The sequence below is a fragment of the Vombatus ursinus genome, unplaced genomic scaffold, assembly GCF_900497805.2.
Source record: "Vombatus ursinus unplaced genomic scaffold, bare-nosed wombat genome assembly UNPS02015255.1, whole genome shotgun sequence".
Lineage (NCBI taxonomy): Eukaryota > Metazoa > Chordata > Mammalia > Diprotodontia > Vombatidae > Vombatus > Vombatus ursinus.
This window is the reverse complement of record NW_020955033.1, coordinates 38,145,389-38,168,437: the sequence shown is the minus strand read 5'-3', so window position 1 is coordinate 38,168,437 and position 23,049 is coordinate 38,145,389. Positions and strand designations below refer to the sequence as shown.

The 23,049-nt window shown below is 36.6% G+C and overlaps 1 protein-coding gene across 5 annotated transcripts in view; it reads left to right on the top strand.

Annotated features, from left to right (window-relative positions):
- LOC114031886 (piezo-type mechanosensitive ion channel component 2) overlaps window positions 1–23,049 on the top strand; it is a 527,965-nt gene that overhangs the window by 488,882 nt on the left and 16,034 nt on the right. For 4 of the 5 annotated variants that reach the window (XM_027847078.1, XM_027847079.1, XM_027847077.1 and 1 more), the window contains 6 exons: window positions 5,073–5,325; window positions 8,164–8,296; window positions 10,088–10,235; window positions 10,337–10,551; window positions 14,178–14,336; window positions 15,931–16,078. In XM_027847078.1, the coding sequence (XP_027702879.1) occupies window positions 5,073–5,325; window positions 8,164–8,296; window positions 10,088–10,235; window positions 10,337–10,551; window positions 14,178–14,336; window positions 15,931–16,078 (1,056 nt within the window). The remainder of the gene's footprint in view (window positions 1–5,072; window positions 5,326–8,163; window positions 8,297–10,087; window positions 10,236–10,336; window positions 10,552–14,177; window positions 14,337–15,930; window positions 16,079–23,049) is intronic. The other variant, XM_027847082.1, reaches the window with a different exon arrangement.

The following is a 23,049-nucleotide window of genomic DNA, read 5'->3' as shown; positions in this document are numbered from 1 at the left end:
TTGTGGGCTGGAGAAATCCAAGAAAGTTTCATGGAAGAGGTGTAACTTAAGCTGAGTAATGGAAAATGAGTGAGGCTTCCATAAGCAAAGACAAGTGGAAAGGGGACTGATTGCAGGAAAACAGCATGGGCAAAGGGCAATGGAAACAAGAATGAGCATGAAATGTAGGGACTCTACACTTGGGCATGTTCTAAATTATATTATATTCATTTGTATATATCTCATTTTTTGAAATGTTTTTGGAATATGGAGTACAGGAAGGAGACTTCCTTGCATGGAACAAGGGAGTTGTGTTGGAAAGCAGTGGAAGATGTGTGGGACGTGGTGAGATTATAATGGACTTTAATTGACAAGGAGAAATTTTTAAATTAGGTGCTGTCGACAATGGAGAGCCATCCCAGGTTCTTTAGCAGGAAAACAATAGGATGAAAGCAGCACTCTGGGAAAATTAATCTAGCAGGCAATATGGCATGTAGTTAGAGGGTTGCCTTAGAGTCAAGAATATCTTGGTTCAAGACCCTTCTGATACATTCTGGCTGTGTGACCCTAGAAAAGTTGCTTCACTCCTCAGTGTTCAAGGAAACTCTCTAAGACTATAGATTTCAGAAGTTTCCAATCTGAATTAGTCAATGGTGTTTTCTAAGCAGGAGTTCCCTATACTGATGAAATCACAGGTCTAGATTCCACTCGTATGAAACTCTTTTGCCATTTCTTATGCTGTAATAATATTCTGTTACATTTATACACTACGATTTGTTCAACCATTCCCTAGTTGTCTAAGAGGTAATCTAAGGTACAACCCACCCACCCCAACCCCTTAGATTCTAATTATTTCCCTTTCTCTCTCCACTTTTTTTCATACCCTCTTCAGAATCAGGAAATTGCTTTGCTTGTGACTTCTTTCCCTAGTATTATTCTACCTCTTAACCCCTCTTTCCCCAATTTCCATTTGTTTCTCTGAAGAGTTTGATATATTTCTATACCAAACTGTGTGTATGTTCAACCCTCCTGTCTGTTTAAGATAAGAAGATACATTTGTTGCCCACTCTCCCTACCTCTTTCTTCCTCCATGTTTGAATATTCTTCTCACATACCTCCATTATGAGAAATTGCAAGTTGCACACCTTTTTCTTTCTTTCTTTATTATTATGTCCCTCCTTTCAATTTCTCTTTTCTTTCCTTGCTTCAAAACCTCAGAATGAAGCCAATCCATCTCTTTTGTTTTTTTCTCATGTAATTTTTGCAAATTCCATGAAAGACATTAGGACACTCATTTCTTCTTCCCTTATTAGAATATTAGCACCACATCATCTTGCAGCTCTCTCCAACTGCTCAGATAAATTTACTTTTCTTAGCTTCTCTGGACTCTTGAGTTTATATTTTAAAGTTCCTACTCAGTTCTGATCTCTTCATCATAAATACTTGAAAACTTTATTAATGATCCTTTTCCCCCTATAGGATTATACTCAGTTTTGCAGATTACATTATTCTTGATCATAAATTTATCTTTTTTGTCTTTTCAAATATTGTGTTCCAGCATCTATTCTCATTTATGATAAAATTTTCCAGTTTTTATCTGATTCTGTGATTTCTTTGCACTTGAATTACTTCTTTCTGGATACTTGTAGTATTTTTTTAAGTAAAAGTTCTGGATTTGGGCTGTGGCATTGCTTTCGGAATTCCTTTAAGGAAGTGACCAATGGATTCTTTTCTATCTTTGCCTTCTGGTTTTGGTAGATCTGGACACTTTTCATGTATGATTTCTTGAAAAATAGTGTTCAGGCCTTTTTATTTTAATCATGTTTTTCAGGGTGATTCTTAAATTATCTCTCCTTGACTTGTTTTCAAGGTCATTTGTTTTGGATATCAGTTTATGTTTTCTTCATTTTTTTCAATCTCTTGATTTTCTTTTAATGTGTCTTACTGTCTCATGGAGTCACTGATATCTATTTTGTCTCTTTTGCTGTTCAGGGGTTCCATTTCTTGTGTAAGGTTTATCATATCTCTTCTAGGCCACTTATTCTCCTTCCAATTCTTTCCTCAAGAATTTACTCAATTTTTAATCTTTTACTTCATTTCTTGTATGTATTTATTTGTAAATGTAAAAATTCATCTTTCTCTTTTGATTCTTTGGTGGCAGTTCCTACAGAGATAGCTTTACAGTAATTGTTGCTACTGGTGAATGTCTCTGAATTACTCAACTGTCCAGATTCACTTTCTGAATTGAGGCTTTATGCCATGGTACATTTTGCCTTTACTGAGCTTTAGGGTAGGGTAGTCTCTTCTGTTTGGCTTCACCCTGCGATTCTTTGCTCATTTTCTACCTTCTGGGTTTAGGCTTCTAAGGATCTTTGAGGTTAAGAGTGCTAGATCTTTATGGTTCTCTCATGCATCTCAGGACAGAGTGTTAGGGACGTCAGAGCTCCTGAGCCTGGGCTGTCTGTCCTGGTCACTGTCTGTTGGCCCTCCATCATGCTTCCACCATCCACACTCCAGAGCCTTGATTACTGTGGGGCTTTCTCAGATGAGCATTCTGCCCTTGTGGCTTCTGGACACAGAGTCTTGTGGTCTACATGTTTCTCATCTCTGGTCATGTAGGTTTTCACCTGGCTAGAGCAGTTCCCTTTGACTCCAAGCTTCTGATTGATTTTTTGTGCATTTCTTGGATGGAAGATGTCATTTTTCATTGAATTACTTGATTGTTTTTGGTCAAGTATGAACTTCAGGCCTTTGATGGAGTAGATGTAAAGAAACTGAGCAGCCGGCTTCCCTTTCAGGTGGACATCTTGGCTAGAAATCCCCAGTAATGTTGTATGCAACCAGTTTCCATGTTATTTTCTATTTTTGGAGTGGTTTATTAATAAATATATAATAAATATATTATTATCCTGTTTACCAATTTGTAGGCACAAAAGTCTCTTAAAATATATGTATATCTTGCATAAATATGCATATTTATGTTTTAAATCTGTAGAATTGAATAATGAACTTGATTCTATCTAAAAATGTTAAGTTTCCTCCTCAAAAAGGAATTTAATGACCACATTTGGCCACGAAGGAAAAAAAAACTTCATCTTTTCACTTCTTTGAAAAGGTTGGGGACTATGCATATATTGGCAGAACATTGATGTATTGGTTAGATAGGTTTATTTTACCTTTATTCTTTGCTATAATTTATTGTTCAGTCATTTTTCAGTCATGTCCAACTCCTCGTGGCACCATTTAGGATTTTCTTGGCAAAGATACTGTGGTGTTTGGCATTTACTTCTCTAATTCATTTTACAGATGAAGAACTGAGGTAAATAGGGTTTAGTGACTTGCCCAGGATCACACATCTAGGAAGTGTTTCAGGCCAGATTTGGATTCAGGAAGATGAGTCTTCTTGACTTCAGGCCCTTCACTTTATCCACTGCATTACCTAGCTGAGCATTCTTTGTTATATATTGCCCCTTTCAAGTTACCAATGATGGCCTTTTCCTATCCCTGATCCTTCTTGACCAATCTGCAGCATTTGACACTGATGATAGCCTTTCTTCCTGTATACTCCCTCCTTTCTAGGTTTTCATGATATTATTCTCTGGTCAGTTCTTCCTGTCTAACTGTCAGTCATCCATACTGAAAACCTCAGTGTCATCCTTAACTCCTCACTGTCATTCACCCCATCTAGCAAGTCCATTGCCAAATCTTGTCTTTTGACTTTCACATCTGTCATATACATCACCTGCTTTCCACTCACACAGATACCAACCCAGTTGAGACCGTCATCTCCTCTCACCTGAATTGTTACAATAGTCTGCTGACTGATCCCTCTGCCTTAAGTCTCTCCTCATCCTCCACTTAGTTGCAAGGTAGTTTTTTTTTTTCTAAAATATAGGTCTGACCATGTTCCACCTCCCTTCTTAGTGAGCTCCAGAGGCTCCCTGTTACCTCCAGTATAAAATATAAAGTCCTATGTTTGGCATTAAAAGTTCTTTATATACAGTTACTCACTACTTTTCCAGCCTTGTTATATTTTATTCCCCTCTATATACTCTATGAGCCAACTACACTGGCCCACTTGAAGTTCCTTGGATTCAACATTCCATCTACCATCTCTATGCCTTTGCATGAAATGTCCCCCTTACCTGAAATGTTCTTCCTCCTCACTTCTGCCTCTTAGTTTCCCTGGCTTCCTTCAAAACTCAGTTTAAATCCCATCGTTTATAGGAGACATTCCCTGAGTGTCCTTCCTCCAGCACTAATATCCTCCACTCTCAGATTGCCTTCTGTTTCTGTTTCATATACCCTGTTTGAACCTAAGTATTTGCATTTTGACTTCTTCATTAGAATATAAGCTTCTTGAGGGCAGGAACTGTTTTTTTTTTCCTTTCTTTATATCCCTAGCACTTGGAATAGTGCCTGATACATAGTAAGAACCTAATAAATGCTTGTTGACTCTTTCAACTGATTATAAGGGAAGGCTTTCTGGATAGGAGGGGGGAAGGGATATATTCATAAATTAAATTGAATTAATAACAAAAGCTAATATATAAATAAAGAGAACATGTTTTCAAGACTAGATCTTAAATATCTAAGACTAGATTTAAAACTAGATCTTGTTTATCCCCATTAATCTAACTAGTTTTTCTTTTTATTCCTCTACTCATCACTTTCCTGTTCTCTCTTACTCTTAGGGACATTGTGAAGTGCTGGATATAATGCCATCTAATCCAAACTGCTAATTCCACTACTTGGGAAAAGAGGCCATAAGATTGAATACAAGTGTGCTGCAGATCTCTCCATACATTCTTTTATTATTCCCCCTCCTAAACAGATTACTCCACTCACAGGCCCTTCTGCCCCATCCCCACCATCCTCCAAACAGAAAACAATCCCCAAGCTCTGTTCCCTCCAGCCTGGAAGGCTCTTTCCTTCTCCTCTGAAGAAATCCAGTGTGAAGTTCTTCATTTGATATTACAAGGCCCAGGGAATAATGTTGTTTGTTTTCATTTGTGCTGTTTTTTTAATCAGTTGGGCTTATTGACTATCCCTCCTGCTACCGATATGACTTGTTGCTTCCTGTGCTTTTTCAGTGTCATGGTTTATGGGATGAAGATGATACTGTTGACACTGGGACCAATAAGGATGATTCTGATGATGAACTCTCACTTAACACGGGAAGAAGAGATTCCTCTGACTCATTGAAATCTATCAATCTCGCAGCATCAGTGGAATCAGTTCATGTCCACTTCCCAGAGCACCAGGCAGCCGTCAGACGAAAGAGTTCTAGCACCACCTCACACCTATCCCACAGATCTAGCTCCTCCTCAAATAGGTCCAAGAGAGGTATATGTTCCACTTATTGGTAACATAAGGCATACTCATAATGAGTTTTCTTAAAGGTACAGTATGTTATAATTGCAACTTGTGTTGGAATTTTACTTGGATTTGAAGACTAAAACCTTGTAATAACCAAATTTTAGATTATTTCTGGAAATGAGTTTTGGATTTCTTACCAGCAGTGAACAGTACATAGTGGACAGCATAACTAGTGGACCTCAGCATAGTAATGGAAAATGAGTATATTTAGTCTTTTGTACTTTCAACTGAAGAACTCAAAATGATTTACAAGTCAACTCATTAATCCTTAGAAGAACCATTAGAAATGTGGAGTTAAGAAAGCTTGCTTTGTTTATAGTTTTTTACTTTGATGAGAATAGAGAGTGGGCCTTGGAATTAGGAAGAACCCAAGTCTCTCATCTTCAAAGGCAAATTGCTTAATTTCTCCTGGACATGGACAATTTTCTAAGACTCTCTTACTCACAGATAAGTTGCTTATCTCTATTGGTAGATGAGACTTTCTACAATTCATGGTCCTCTCCACCAATGAAATCAAAAATGTAGACAAAAAAAAAGAAGTCATCAAGCATTTATTGAGTGCCTATTATGTGCTAACAGGCGCTTAATAAATACTTAATACAGGCACTGTGCTAAATCTGGGGATAAAAAGAAAAGCAAAAAAACCCAGTTCTTGCTCTCAAGGACCTCACAGTCTAATAGAGGAGACGATTTATGTACAAGCAAGACAGAGATAGGATAAATTGGAGATAATATCAGAGGGAAGGCACTACTGGCATTAAGGTTAATGAGGAAAGGTTTCTTGCAGAGAGTAGGATTTTTGCTAAGACTTGAAGGAACCCAGGAGGCAGAGATGAAAAGGAAAAGAATTCCAGACCTAGGAAATAGCCAGTGAAAATATCTGAAGTTGGAAGGTGGATTGTTGTGTGTGAGGAATGGCAAGGAGGTCAGTGTTACTGGATCATAGTGTATGTGGAAGGAGTAAAGTTTTAGACAACTGGAAAGGGAGGATAGGGCTCAGTTGTTTAGACAGTTGGAAAACAGCAGTTGGCAGGGGAGGAGAGAGATTAGTGAGAGAGTGGGGAATGTAGAAGGGGCAATCTAATGGAGAAGACAGGATGGAATGGGATCACTTGTGCATTTAGAGCAGTTTGCCTTCACAAGGAGGAAATCCACTTCTTCATGTGAGGCAGGCATACAATGGTGGAAGGCAACTGAGAGATAAGGGTTGAAGAGGAGAGGAAAAGAGGAAGCTCTTGGCAAAGAGCTTCATTTTTTTTCCATTAAAATGAGGTAAGGTTCTCAACTTAAAAGATGGGGAAATGGGGAACCATGGAATATTTGAGAAGGGATAAAAAAATGGAAAAGCTGCTTTGGTGAGTGAGATAGTGAATCCCCTTTTTTGTTGTTTGGGGGCTGCTAGGTGGCACAGTGAATAAAATGCCAGGCCTAAAGTCAGGAAGACTTATTTCCTAAGTTCAAATCTGGCCTCAGATACTTACTAGCTGTGTGACCCTGGGCAAGTCACTTAACCCTGTTTGTTTCAGTTTAGACATCTATAAAATGATCTGGGGAAGGAAATGACAGACCACTCCAGTATCTTTGCCAAGAAAACCCCAAATGGGGTCACAGAGGCTTAGACATGACTGAACAATAACAGCAATCATTTTGTGGGGAGCCATGGGATATTTGAAGAGGGATAAAAATGGAAAAGGTGTTTTGGTAAATGAGATAGTGAATCCATTAGGAAGGAATAAAAGGATTACCTTGCTGCACTAAGGGTCCTGTTGATATTATGTAACATAAATTTGTAGTAGACCAAATCATCAGACTTTCATGATTTTTTTTTCCAGCTTCATTCAGCAGCATATGAGTAGGAGCAAAGGCAGCAGATGGTGGGAGTAATCCAAGACCTGAGTATTAATGCAGGGGAAGATCAACAATAGTATAAAGGGTTAAAGGCCTTTTTTTAAAAAAAATGTTTATTTTGATATTTTGAACAATTTGTGGGGAGGGGTTTTCATTTATAAGGATGTTCTCTCTACTAATGAGGATTGCAAACCCTCCTTTCTTATCCTGTGTGATTTTTATAGATTAAGAGCCCTAGGATTTAGGCTGCTAGGTAGAAGAAGGAAGGTATAGTGCATTGGACTTGGAGTCAGAAAGGCATGGATTCAAATCTTGTCTCAGAGACTTACTATTTGTATAATCCTCGGCAAGTCACTTAACATCACTCAGCCACTATTTCCTCAAATGTAAAATGGAGATGATAATAATAACATCTACCTCATAGGGCTGTTAAGATTTTAAGATCTTCCTAACATATTGGATACCTCATTCTTTTCACAGGCACTAATGTCTCTGCAGAGCCATGGCTCTTATTCTCCCTGCGTGATTGGTTCATTATTCATTTAGTTGTAAAGTATGAAGATGAGATTTTGTGGGTCTCAGGTATAGTCTAGAGAAACTGATATCCATCTCACTACTGCAAACTCCATTTTCTCTTTATGGCTACTCATGGTATAGATTTCATTGGTGCTTGAGAAACAAAACATTAACCATGTTAGTCAGTGAAGTTATATAGTCATAGACCAAATTTAACATGTAATTATTTTTGAAAGTAGAGGAGTCACAGATCTTGAATTACTCTATGTTTGGATTACTCTGAAAATAACTTTGAAGGCATCCATGTCTATATACGTTATCCTAAAATACTTTTAACTCAGTCTATACGCTCTTGAATAATACCATACAGCCTTCATGTGACTATGGTGTTCATGTAAACCCTGTTTCTCACACAATGTTTGTATCCCTCTTTATTTCTAGGCAGCACCAGTACTCGGAACAGTAGTCAGAAAGGAAGCAGTGTACTCAGCATTAAGCAAAAGAGTAAAAGGGAATTGTATATGGAAAAGTTCCAAGAACACCTCATCAAAGCAAAAGCATTCACTATAAAGAAGTGAGTAACTGGAAATGTTTAGTTTATTTGTGTCTTATAGGGCTGGAAACCTACAGTCAATTACTTTATACAGATGTTATGTGGGATGAAAGAAAAACTGCTTCTGTTGCCATGAGCGTAGCTCTTTTTGTGAGAGAGTATCATGTGAAAGACACACTGCCTTGCACATAGTAGGTATCTGCTGGATGTTTGCTCAATTGTATTAAGCAGCCCCACATTTACTATAGTATACTTTAAAATGAAATGTTCCTTTAGGCACAGTTAATCTGTGTATTTTATTCCTATAATAATAGCTCACATTTTCATAGGACTTACTGTTTTACAAATTGCTTTCCTCCCAAGTACCCTGTGAGGAAGATAGAACGTGTTATGAACTCCATTTTCCAGATGAAGAAGGTGAGACTCAGGGCAATTAAGGGACTTTCTCACAGTTATCTCAAATAGTTATAAGAATCAAAACCAGAAATCAAATCCAGCATTTTTGACCTCAAAACCAATGGGGTCTACACCACTCTTTGTTCTATACCTTACCCTTCCCCCACAACCCTATATTGGAGTGTAGGCAATAAAACAAACAAATAACTCCAGAGTTTCAGAAATCAATATAAACTAGGCATTGAGATCTAGTAGGTACAACAATTTCTCACAGGCCTTTCCCACTATCCATGCCAGGGCTTTGAGTGCAGCAAGGCAAGGGTATGAGGCAAGAAGCCTAGACTGTGAAACAAGACTAGAAGCGTGGTTTAGTAACAAATAGGCACGGTCAAGTAAAACAAATCCAGATATTTGTCACATTCAAAAAACACGTCTCATTTTGTATAATGAGTATCAACCTTCTCCCAAGAGTTGAGTTTCATGATCATCAGTCAGTCTGTAAGCATATATCAGTGCCTGCTAAGTGCCAGGCATAGTGCTAAGTTCCAGGGATACAAAAAAAAAGGCAAAGGGCAGTCCCTGACCTCAAGGATCTCACAGTCTAATGGAGGAAACAATAAGCAAACAAATATGTGCAAACAAGCTATATACAGGATAAATGGGAAATAATTAACAAAGGGAAGGTTGTTAGAATTAGGATTGGGAAAGGTTTCCTGCAGGAGGAGGGATCTTAGTTGAGACTTGAAGGAAGCCAGGAAGCAGAGATAAGGAAGGAAAGAATTCCAAGCATGGGGATTTCTGTAGCCAGAGAAAATGCCAAGCCAAGAGATAGTGTCTTGTTCAGAGTACAGCAAGGAGGCCAGTATCATTGGAATGAAGAGTATGTGGTGGGAAGTATGGTGTAAGAAGACTAGAAGGGGGGGAGGGGGCAGGGTTAGGTTATGAAGGGCTTTAAACACCGAACACCTTGTACTTGATCCTAATAGGAGCTGCTAGAGTTTATCAAGTAGGGGGATGACAAGGTCAAACTTGTCTAGGGTCATACAGCTAATAAATGTCTGAAATTTTATTTGAATTCAGATCTTCCTAATTTCAGCTCCACAACTGCACCTAACTGCCTACGTGTTCTTCTGCAAAGGAAACAGAAGAACCAGTGTGAGATTCCAGCACCAAAAAAAGACCTTGATTATAGATGTTTTCTTTTGTCTTATCTGGGAAGCATTTATATGCAAAGATCAAACCTCAAGCATGACTATTCTGGGGTTTAGAGATGGGAGTCAATGTAAACTCCTGGTCACAGCAGAAAAATAAAGGGCTAAAAGAGGAATAGCTGCTGACGCTCATAGGATATAATGCCATGGTTCCTCCCATTACAATATTCTTGACATCAATATGAATGTGTTGCTTGCTTTTCAGGACCCTCCAGATATACGTACCCATCCGACAGTTCTTTTATAACCTCATCCACCCAGACTACAGCGCTGTGACTGATGTGTATGTGCTTATGTTTCTTGCTGACACCGTGGACTTCATCATCATTGTGTTTGGCTTTTGGGCCTTTGGGGTAGGTTTTGCTCTTATACTTGTTTAGAGTATCCTTATGGAAAGGGTGTTTTCTTGTCAGGAAAATTTCATTTGGCTGTTGTTTTCATCTATCTTGCCCAGAAACACTCAGCAGCAGCAGATATCACATCTTCACTGTCAGAGGACCAGGTCCCAGAGGCATTTTTGGTAATGGTGCTCATTCAATTTGGAACCATGGTGGTAGACCGAGCATTATATCTCCGGAAGACTGTATTGGGAAAGGTGATTTTCCAGGTCATTCTTGTATTTGGAATACATTTCTGGATGTTCTTCATCTTGCCAGGTGTGACTGAGAGGTAAAAAAATTTAAAAAATTCTTTCCACTCTCCCTATATTGTTTGAGTTCCAAGTCAATATAGGATCTGAAGTGTCTATGATTCTAAATTGAACTGACTTTATTTCAGAACACTTCATCCATAATATACTAGGGTCAGGGACCTCTCTGACTTCAATGCCAAGCTGCCAATCAGTCAAAATTCAGTGACTTAGAATTCTAAACCATGTGTTTGTAACCTGTTGACATTAAAAATTGATTTTCCTTCTCTTTTAGATATTGCTATCAAAATTTTAATTCATTGGTGGCTCAAAGATAAAACATTTATCAATCCTCTTTTAAAATACATGATCAACTCTGTAGAGGTCAATCAAGATGCATTTATTCATGAGTTCCTTCATTCAGTTATTCAGAAACAATTTACTAAGCACCTATTATGTGCAAAATTTGTGCTAGTCATTGTGGGAGACAAAGTTTAGATAACACATTGCCCCTACACTTATGGAGCTAGTACAGTAATCTAGCAGAAAGGGAGTCTACTAGAGGCATCATTAAGTAATGCTGTTTCATTAAATCATTCATTAATCATTAAATAATAAGTTGTTTAAACATCTATCATATGCCAGGCACTGTGCTAGATACTGGAAATACAGGTACAAAGAATGAATCAGTTTATTCTTTCAAGGAAAGGAAGAGACAACAAATAGTACACTTACATATATGTGTATGTACATATGTGTGTATACATGTGTGTATTATGTGTATGTATATCTGTGTACATATATACACTTGTTGCCTTACCCAATAATATTGTATGTGCAGATATAATCTAGAGATAGACTGATTAACTGACTTGGTGTTCCAAAAGTCTTAATGCAATTTTAAGCTACATGCTTGCATATACACATACATGCACACACATGCATACACACATATACATGTATATAAATACATACCAATTCTAATACATATACATATACACCAACTATATGTGTCTATATGATACATACACCAAATATGTGTATATGTAACAAGTATATTTTGTTATTGGTTTATAAATAAGTATATGTACCAAGTATACATCCATACACATATCAAATATTATAAGTGTGTACATACATACATATACACTTACACACATGTAGGCAGCTAGGTGGCTCAGGGAATAGAGTGCTGGGCCTGGAGTCAGGAAGAACTGAATCCAAATCCAACCTCATCCATTCACTAGTTGTGTGACCCTGGGCATGTCATTTAACCCTGTTTGCCTAATCCATTTGAGAAAGAAATGGCTAACTATTCCAGTATCTTTGCCAAGAAAATCCTATAAAAATCAGTCATGAAGAGTTGAACATGACTAAATGACTGAACAACTACAACACACACCCCAATACACACCAAGTATATATGTATGGATAACAAATATATACACACCAAGTATATATACATATATAACAAGTATATATGTGTATAGAGACCAAGTATACACATATTTATATATGTATACATACCAAGTATATATTATACATGTACCAAGTATGTATATGTGTGTGAAACAATTATATTATGCATGTGTGTGCACACACTCGTCATTGTCTTGTCTACTCATTTGACTTCCCCATTCAAGTAGAAAGTTTCAATCTTTGTGTGTGTGTGTGTGTGTGTGTATGTGTGTGCGTGCGTGTGTGTAGCTAACATTCATATAGTGCTTTAAGGTTTGCAAAGTGCTTTACAAATATTATTTCACTAATTCCTTACAACAACACTTGGAGATAGGCACTATTATTATCCCCTTCTTACAGGTGAAGAAACCGAGGCAGATAGAAGTTCAATGGTTCTTCCTGACTCTAGATCTAGTGCTCTGTCCATTGTACCAACTAGCAGCAAGAGAGAGACAGAGACAGAGAAAGAGAGAGAGAGAAGGAGAGAGAACATAGGTATAAAATGAATAACCACAAATACTTCCAAAGTAGTTAACAGTGATTGAGCTGTATCTTAAAAGAAGAGAGGGATTCCATAAGGTACAGGTAAAAAGGGAGTTTAATTCTAGCAGCCAGTGCAAAGATACAGTAATGGGAGATGAAGTGTAGAATATACAGAACAGAAAGAAAGTCATTTTGGCTGAATAAGGCACAGTCACCAATAGATGACAGGTAAGTGGATTATTGAGATGCCGAGCGTTAGGTGAATTCAGAAAAGAAGGATGTTCTTGGTGGGAGAGATCAAGAAAGCCTTCATAGAGGAGATGGCATCTGAATTGAGCTTCTGAGGAATCACTGTGGAATGGAGAGCATTTCAGGCATAGGAAAAAATGGTCAAAAGCAGAGAAAAGACTAGACTACTTACTGTGTATCCCTCAAAACTTTAGAGGCCATGTTTCAGTGGGCACAAAGTCCAGTATGGCTAGAATATAAAGTATGTAGTGACATAATTATAAAAGGTTAGAAATATAGGTTTATACTGTATTGTACCTGGTCTTAAATGTTAGGTAAAGAAATTTAAATCTTCCTGAATTAAATATTATAGATCCTTGAAAGCCAGCTAAATTTTTGAGGATAGGAGTAGCATGAATAAATCTTGCACAGCAGGAAAAAATAAATGTGAGGAAAGGATCAGATTGAGGGCTATTAACTGTAATGTAATACTTAGAAAAAATTTGTGATCACCTTGAATTCATAACCTGACAAACGTCTCTTATAAGAGTAAGTTCACACATTCAACAAATATTTATTGAGTGCCTGCCAGATAAAAAGCATAGTGTTAGGTGCTATGGTTGATACAAAGATAAAGAAGACAAAAACAAGAAATGTATAATCCAGTAAGAACAAACTGCATAAAATTAATGCCTGTGATAGGAATCTTAAATAGGGGAAAAAAAACTCTAAGTTTTCAGTCAGGATTCAGGCTTCCACATTAATTAGGTTTTTCATTATACCTCATGGCATTATAGCTTACTATAGATAGCAAACTCTATAAACTTCAGGATAAGAAGGAAAAAAATTGCTGCTTGAAATATTTATTGCTAGTAGAATTAGGAAAAACAGAACCTCTCAGAGCTTAGCCTCCTCTAAGTACCATGAGCAGCCTTTGCTCTCCCCATTCCATATCCTATGACCAAAGTTTAAATTTTTTTAAAAATAGTTCTTCCTTTCCTGGTAAATTTACTTTTATAGCACTAATATGCACAAACACACATGCAAAAATATTATTTACCAAAAAAAAAAAACTTGGAGGAGGGGAGAAAAACTCTTAAATGAAACACATTAGTCATGGAGGAGAATGACCTAAGATCTTACCTAATCATCATTTCCTGTTTTACTTTTTTGCAGAATTTATTGCTCAGGTTTAAGATTCCACAAAATCCTACATTCATCCAAAGATTGTAAAAACAAAGGATCTCATCATTTTGTTTGAAACCATATTGTAACTTCATATTATTTTTTCCCATTCCTAGTGATTACACTAAATTCCTCATTGAGAGTTAAAGCGTGCATGAACTTGGCAATAACTTTCTCTGGATCCACAGATCTGGAAGACTTCCTAAAAAGGCCTTCTTCAATACTTTAAAAGATCTGTGACTTCTTAATATTGAGCACTGAGGCCAGCAGAGTGTATCTGCTCTTGCATTTTTCTATGTATTTTTCATTCTAGGAAATTCAGCCAGAACCTGGTTGCTCAGCTTTGGTATTTCGTGAAATGTGTTTATTTTGGCCTGTCTGCCTACCAGATTCGCTGTGGCTATCCAACGCGGGTACTGGGAAACTTCCTCACCAAAAGTTACAATTATGTCAACCTCTTCTTATTTCAAGGGTAAGTGTTCTCAATCTTAATCTCAACTTCTTCAGAGAAGAGGTTTTCAGGTAAACAGCCCTATTGGGGGATGTGGGCAGGAGCTCAGTACATAATGATTTTATGATTTTAGAGAAGATATGGAAAATTAGGTATTTATTTTGTTTTATTTTTATACTTAAATTTATCAGTGATCTTATCAGTGTGAGTACTACTTCCACTGGTACAGTTCACAAACCATCTATGCTTGTCCTGTATAATCTGTGGCCATGAAATTCTGTAAATTCTCTATGAAGGATAAATAAGTAACCAATAAAACCTATTGGAGATGTTCTTATCTATGTTGAGTTGAATGTAAGTATATTATCTTAATAAAATCCCCATCTTGTTATTTGCCTTAAGGCCCAGATTCGGAGGAGCAGAATTAGGTATACTTCAAGGGAGTGTAGAAATGTGACTCAATCATCTCTTCTCCTCTTATGTAATACAATTCTTTTGGCATCCACTACTGAGGAGCAGTTAAAATCCTTTCATATTAAATACACTGTGCCTACATATCTCTCTAGCTATAATTTAGATCCTTGGGGAGGCACATTTCCAAAGATATCATTCAATGCTATTTTTTTCACTCCCCAAAGTTACTTCTTCAAAATACTTTTTCTTTAGTTGATGTGTTCTATGGAAAATCTGAAAAATAAGAAATCTATAAGAATGGTATGACCCAAGGCTCTTTTTAAACAGAAACTGATCATTTATCATGAAAGATATGGGATAATGCCAATTTAATGACTAACAAGTCAAGGCAAGAGAAGACACCTTGTTTAAAGCTCATTAATGTCAATTAAGGATCTCCAATCCATATTATTCCCTTCTAGCACTGGGAAGGATCTGGCTCAATGACTGCCAAATGTTGTATGATGAACAATTAGTAGTACATGTGGTTTTTTTTTTAAATAGTTCTTTGCTACAGATCTCTAGTGATCAATATGTTGTAGAATGGCCCCTGTTGAATAGTTGTGTTTCTTATTACCATCCCCAGTCTGGTTCAGGAAACATTTAATCCCTTAACCTTCATTGAGGCTCTCTGGCAAGGTCCCCTTTTATCATCAACAAATGCTTGACTTGCTATATTCAGCTCCTGATGATGCTTCCTGAACACTGAGCAACTTAGTTTAAATACATTTTTTGTCCACATCTCTATTGACTACTCTGTTCTGATTCATCACGTAACAAATTCAACCAATCTGAATAGCATAAATGAACTTATCCATAAACAAGTGAATTGATATCAAATTCTTGGCTAAAGGAGAAATCTTTGGTTATTAAAATGATTTGAAGAAGGTCTATGGAGGTTCTTTCTGACTCCAAAGATATGTAAGTCTGTGGAAGGCTCATGGAAAATGATAACCTCGTACCAAACTTTAATAGGATCTTTAAGACAAAAGAATGATCATTTCCTGAACTTTATACCGCATGAAATCTCATTTGCTTTGGTTTAGGTTATCCTGGAGTAAGGTTTGAAATTCCAAGGAGCTGCTTAAGCTCCTAAATTACAATAAACCATATAGGAGATTTTTAATCTCTATCTCTCTAATGAAATACGACTCTTTGTCAGGTTCCGCCTGGTTCCATTCTTGACTGAATTGAGAGCTGTGATGGACTGGGTGTGGACAGATACCACTCTGAGCCTTTCCAGCTGGATCTGTGTAGAAGACATTTACGCTCACATATTTATTCTGAAGTGCTGGAGGGAGTCTGAAAAAGTAAGAAATCTATAAGGATGGCATGATCCCAGATTCTTCTTAAACAGAAATGGACTGTTTATCATGAAAGATACGGAATACTGCCAATTTAATGGCTAACTTAAGTCAGGGCAAGAGGAGACAACTAGTATTAAAGCTTGTTAATGTCCCATTGGTGTCATTTAAGGGTCTCTAATCCATATGAATTGGGAATTCTAAACTGATTCTGTATTACTTTTGTCAGAAATAGCCTCCAGATGCTTGATGGCTTTGCCAATTCTGTGCTGAATTTTTTAAAGGGCGTAATAGATTCTTATAGGAGGGGAAAATGGTGGAACAGTCTTCAAAATGGTGCATTTGGGAGAGGGAGGGAATGCTGTGCAGGAAAATTAGATCCAACAGCTACTTTATGAGCCTCTTTTACTAATCCACTCTTCGATGTGGGACAATTTTTTAACCTCCTAGATGGTTCGTAGCAACTGTATACATTGATAGAACTACAATAACTATACATATATTGGTATGGTAAATATGGGCAGTTGCTAATTTTTGTGTGTGATGAATATATGATCTCAGTAAAGTAGATAGTTACCATCACAGTCTTCCAGTCCTGTGTGACCTTTGTCCATGCCCTATCATAAATCCTCCGTGATAAGTCCAGCCAATGTACTTGTTATCTTCTAGATTACAGACCAAAAATTAATGAAGGTCTTTTGCTAAATATCTAATTTTCAGTCTGATTTTATTTTTAAAAAGAAAGGTATGGAAATGGAGACTGACCAGTGTCTGCAACAATAATACCAAATATAATAAGCTGTACAATGTCTCTGGGTCTCATCCTGGTGAGAAAAAGCTAAACAGAACTCTAGCCCTACCTCTGACCCTTATTACTATTAGTTTTGTACTCTTTGAGGATAGGGATTGTTTCTGTTTTGTCTTTGCATCCCTAGGACCTGGCATAGCACCTGATACATAATGGTACTTAGTAAATGCTTATTGATTAGTTGATGGCTTATACAGTTATCACAATGGTAGAAATATTAGATTTTCAGTTTCATGATTTTGTAAATCCTTGTGTCACTTATTCTTTTATTTATAACGAATAGGGTAAAAAGAGGGATAGAAAGTGTTATGCCCAATCAACAACTTCTAATTTCTAGGGAAGTAACAAACAAAGGGTTCATTTGAGTCTGACAGATTGTAGGGACTTTAAATCCCTCTTGTGTGTGTATCTACACATGCACACACACACTCACACACACACACACACCTTACTCTTTTAAGGCTATATATCTGTGAATTAGCCCCACTTAAAGTTGGTTACCAATTTGAATTAGGGCAATTTCTTTGAGTTCACAGAATTTTCTTATAATAAAAAAGAGAATTGACCAAATTCTCCCACCATTTTCATTCCTGTGTTTACCAGAAAATGAGTGATTAAATGGTAAATAGGAAAAGAAAAGAAAAATCTACACATGATACTTACATATTAAAATTAAATATAATGAAGGTATTCTATACAGTCAACCTTAGGGTAGGAGATGGGAGGTGGTGAAAATTACCAAGTTAGAATACAGTGCAATTCAGGAGGGAAAAAAGAAAAACACACTAGTAACAACAATGGTATCCTAGATTTTCCCTTTTCACATGGGAAAAGTCCCATCTCTGATGTGTTAAGGGTGCTCTTTTGCTTCTGAGGGCAGTGATCAGTAAGGCTAGCAAGGTACTATCTATTATTCCTACTCCAAATTCAGCTCTTTGGAATCTTGTAGTAATTGATTAAATAACATGATAGGATTAGAATGCCCTTTTTTCCTATTATTACTCAAGGTCCATAATAATGGGACCCAAAAGTCTTTTATTAATGATCCCAGGTGCTATGGAGCTGTTATGGCTTAGGTGTATACAACCATGAATTCACATGTGTGGATTGTTCCTTTTTTAACTGGTCTTATGTGCTGCAAAGCAAAAAGAATAAAAACTCCAAAAGCAATTAAAACCACTTAGGTATATAGGATAATAAAGAATTAGTATAGCCACAATATTTCCAGGGAGTTATTTCTAACACTCAATTTCCTAGCCAACACTTAGAAAATAGCCTTGGACTGTTTTCTCAAGTGTAAGGAGAGAATATTTTCCAGATTACTGCTTACAGTTGTCCCTTGGGATTTTACTTATGAATGTTATGGAAGCAACGAACTTCTCATACTCATGGATGATGATATCATATTAAGGAAATGGGGCTTTGTTTATTAATATAGATGGATATGAATGTGTATGCATATAGACATTCTCTAGCAAGCAATATCAATTCATTTATCTTCTCAAAGGAAGGCTGACACTTAGAAGTTAAAAAAATTCTAAGGCCCTATGTGGCCTCGAAGCTGCAGGTTCCCCACTCCTGGCTGGACGGTCCTAAGAGTGTGGCTATAAATTTATTTCTTTGTAGGTAAAGGAAATTACTGACAATTTCTCATCAGAAATGAAATTCATGCTTATTTGCCCACATGTGTTGTTATTGTTATTGTTGTTGTTTATCCTTCATTTTCAAAGAAGACCAAAGACATCATGGGATGATGTCTTGACTAGCACATGAATTGGATTTAAGTGAGGCAGAGCCATTATGGAACTATGTCAATATAAGGCAGCTAGGTGGTGTAGTCAATACAGCATGAAGCCTGGAACTAGGAAGACCTGATTCAAGACATGATTCAGACATTTTTTTAGCTGTGTGACCGTAGGCATATCACAATCTCTATTTGCCTCACTTTCCTCATCTGTAAAATGGGGATAATAGTAATACCTACCTCCCAGGATTGTTATGAGCATCAAATGAGATAATATTTGTAAAGTAAAGCACTTAGCACAGTGCCTGGCACATAGTAAGTACCATGTAAATGTTAGCCATTATTATATAAGCTCCAGGGTGTGTCTGTGGGGCCTGACAACAGGACAGATAGTCTTAACTGTTTGAATAGTGATTTCTTTGAGATCTATTTGGCTGAAACTTCACTTGCCCTCTGACACATCTCTCCTCTTTTGGGATCTGAAGCTAGTTACTTTTGGTTCCCTATAAATCCCTATGACACCAGTGAGGTCAGTTGCCCTTCTCATGTGCCTTTTTTCTCATCCATCAAGACATTTCAAAACTAGGATCTCTGCAGCCCTCCCTCAAAATCAAATCACGTAATATATGTAAAGCATTTTGTAAGAATAAAAAACTATATGGCTTTTTCTATTATTGTTTTATCATAATAAATCACTTCAAATTATCACCATAATTTTATTTTTACTAGCAAGAAGTTAATCAGATGTCTAAAAGTTTGCAACTGTATATTTCATAGAAGAGTTGAAGGGACCTCCAGGACCATCTAATACAACTTGTACCCAAAGTATTAATCCTACCTACAGTGCTACAATTATTGAATAGAATCCTAGAACCTAGAAGTGGAAGGGACCCTAGACATTATCTAATCCCATCTCCTCATTTTATAGAAGGGTAAACTGAAATCCAGACATGTTAAATGACTTTACCAAGGTCATACAGGGTAGCACAACTGGAATTGATACTGAGATGCTCTGACACCAGATCAAAGGTTCTTCCCATTTTGTTCTATATTCCAAGTCCTTTCAACCATTCTCTTTAAATGGCTTATGGTAGAACTTTCTTATCAGGAATTTCCTCCATAGATATAAAATATTATAGTATGTCTTTATATAATATTTAATTAATATAACATATTAACATAATGTTTGTATATAATAAATATATCAATAAAAGTCTTATTTTTACATATTTACTTATATATTTTAATATTACATTATATTTTCTGTATTTTATCTTAATGTTTAAATTAATAATTTATTTAATTTGTTTTATTCATTTTCATTTATTTTAAACTATTAATTAATTTAATTTAATGTTTAATTTAGTGTTTATATATTTATGTAATTATATTCATATATTTGTATATACATTTATATTTATATTTATCCATGAATACACATGCCTTTTCTGGTTACATAAAGTTGGGGAGATTAGAAGCTCAAATGAGATGAGAGTAAGCATAAATCAATTAAGTTATGAATTATTATTGGGACTTTTCATACACTTGACATAAATTAGGTTGAATCCAGACTGAGGAATAACCACAGAAAACAATATCAACAATATTGACTTTAAAACTTCCATGAAGCAGTATGTGATCTGAAATCTTAATCTGCTCCTTTCTGCCATCCCCCACATGCCTTTTACTCAGTATTTACTAGGCATACTAGTATAACCTTTAAAGGAAACATCCACTAGAAACCCACTTTCAAAATCCCTAGAGTAGGAAGAAATCTCACCACTATCCAGTTCCTGTTTAATAAGCCAGACAAATGTTCTCCACTTCCACTTCTCAGAGTAACTATTCCCAACTTCTATCAATCAGCAAGGTGAATCTGCCCCAAGACACCTAAGTTAGCTAGCTACTCCAAGCAACATAGTTAGGTACTGTCTAACATTTTCTGCAGGTGTCTGGCATGTCTGTCATCATCCCTGCCAGTCAGACTTCCAGCACTACCTTGGCAGCTTGCACACTGCCAGCTCCAGTTCATGCATGCCCAAGAGTCAGAGTCTCTATAGGTAGAGTGAAAATCTGACCTTTAAAATCTTGATCAGAATTATGACCTACCATAACCCTGACAGTTGAATTTTCATATTAGCCTAGTTGCCTTCCATCTCCTTTGGACATAACCAAACATAAACAGTTTTGCAGTTTGCAAAAGGCTTCTACAACTAAGTGCTAACACCTATTTCATATTACTCTCTTTTCAAACTATGTTCCAACAAAATTGAATGACTAGCTTGAATTAACTCATTCAAGAAACATTGTTAAGTACCCACTAGGTTCAAGTAGCCACTTTGTTAGACACCAGGGATACCAACAGACCTCCTTCTCAAAGAGTTTACATTGTAACTGGAGAAAAAAAGCGTATATATCTCTCTAACTGTATCTGTACACACACACACACACACACACACACACACAAAACCCTATGATTCACAGAACTGTGAAATAAGGATGTCAAAGTTCTGTATGAGATACTTGAGGAAAGAGAAATCATTTTCATAACATAGTATTAAAGAAAGCTTCATGAAGTAACAGGCACCTTGGTTGAATTTATTTAGCTTAATTTTTTTTTAATTTATGGAATAAAACAAGCAGTTCCACAACATAGTATAATAAAAAAGATCATTGCACATGAAACTGCAAAATCTATTATGTACAACTTGCTATTCCTTTTAAATATATAATAAAGTTATCATGTAAGTTTCTTTTTTTTTTCTTCCCTCTCCCCCACCCTAGATATGGCTACCATTAGACACAGAAAGGGGTGTGTGTGTGTGTGTGTGTGTGTGTGTCACATGCATATACCTGAATATGTGTATGTATATATATATACATAATATATATACAATAGGTATATATATATACACTGTATACATAGTGTATATACAATGTTTCTACACTATGTACATATATGTGTGATATATATACATGAATATATACATACACATGTAAAATTATTCTATACATAGTAACAGCAATATTGTTTTAAGAATGACTTGAAGCAAACAAGTCATTTTTACTATTATTAATACCTAAATTAATTATAAAAGACATATAAAGGAAAACACTGTCTGCATAGAGAGAAAGAACTGGGTTGAATCTTTAAAGGAGGGTATAAACATCTACAGATAGAGATGGGAGCAATATAATCTAGCTATGTGAAATGCCATGAACAAGGGTACAAAGATAGGAAAGGAAAGAGTGAGAGAGAGTAGTCCAGTTTGGGTTTAACATAAAGTATACAAGGGTGAGTAGGTAGTGAGAGATAAGGATGGACAAATGGATCGAGCATGTTCCTAAGGATTATCTATGGAACAGCTAATTGTACATCACTGGGCTATTAGGAAAATACTTTTAAAATCTTAACACTAGAGAGATGTCAATTGTTATCATTTTATTCCATTGGGGCAACTGGGTGGTATTACTAGACTTGGAGTCAGAAAGACCTGAATTCAAGCCCTTCCTTAGATACCTACTGGCTGTGTGACCCTAGGCAAATCAGAGACTTCTCTTAGTCTTTTTTCCCATCTATAAAACAAGGATAATAATAGCACCTACCTACAAGGGTTTCTGCCAGGATGAAATAGCATAACATTTGTAAAGGGCTTTGTAAACCTTAAAGCACTATATAAATGCTACTACTACTTTGTTGTTGTTGTTATTTAGTCCTTCAGTCATGTCTGACTCTTCATGACCTCATGGACCATATTATCCAATTGGCAAAGATACTGCAGTTGTTTGCCATGTCCTTCTGCAGTGGATTAAGGTAAACACATTAAGTGACTTGCCCAGGGTCACACATGTAGTAAGTGTCTGAGGCCCATTTTGAACAATGGTCTTCCTGACTCCAGGCCCAGCACTCTACCTAGTGAGCCATCTAGTTGGCCCTGCTGCTGCTGCTGCTGCTGCTGCTGCTGCTATTACTACTACTACTACAACTACTTATCATCATCATCATCATCATCATTATTCTTTTTACCTCAGGCTTGATTAGGCTCAAATGACTAAGAAGCCTTTTATCTTGCTGATTGCCTACCTGAGTCATTATCCAGTCATCTTAAAACACCAGGCTCAGGACAATGAACCTAATTCACTATACTATTGGGCTTTATAAACAGATAGCTAAATTTAATAAAGTACTATATCTCCATTCTTGTTAAACAGCATGAACACCATTTTCATTTTGCCCCATGACTAGAAATAGAGTTGAAGCTTTCAAATCCATAGTTAAAAAATAAAAAGTATGTATGGGAGGAGGGGATAAGGGAGGAAATGTCCTTATTTCTAGATATTCATCTACCTGAGGTAGAGTGATCTCTTCTGAAGACTTACACCTAGCCAGAAGAGGTCTGATGCACCAGAAAATTTTGCCCATTC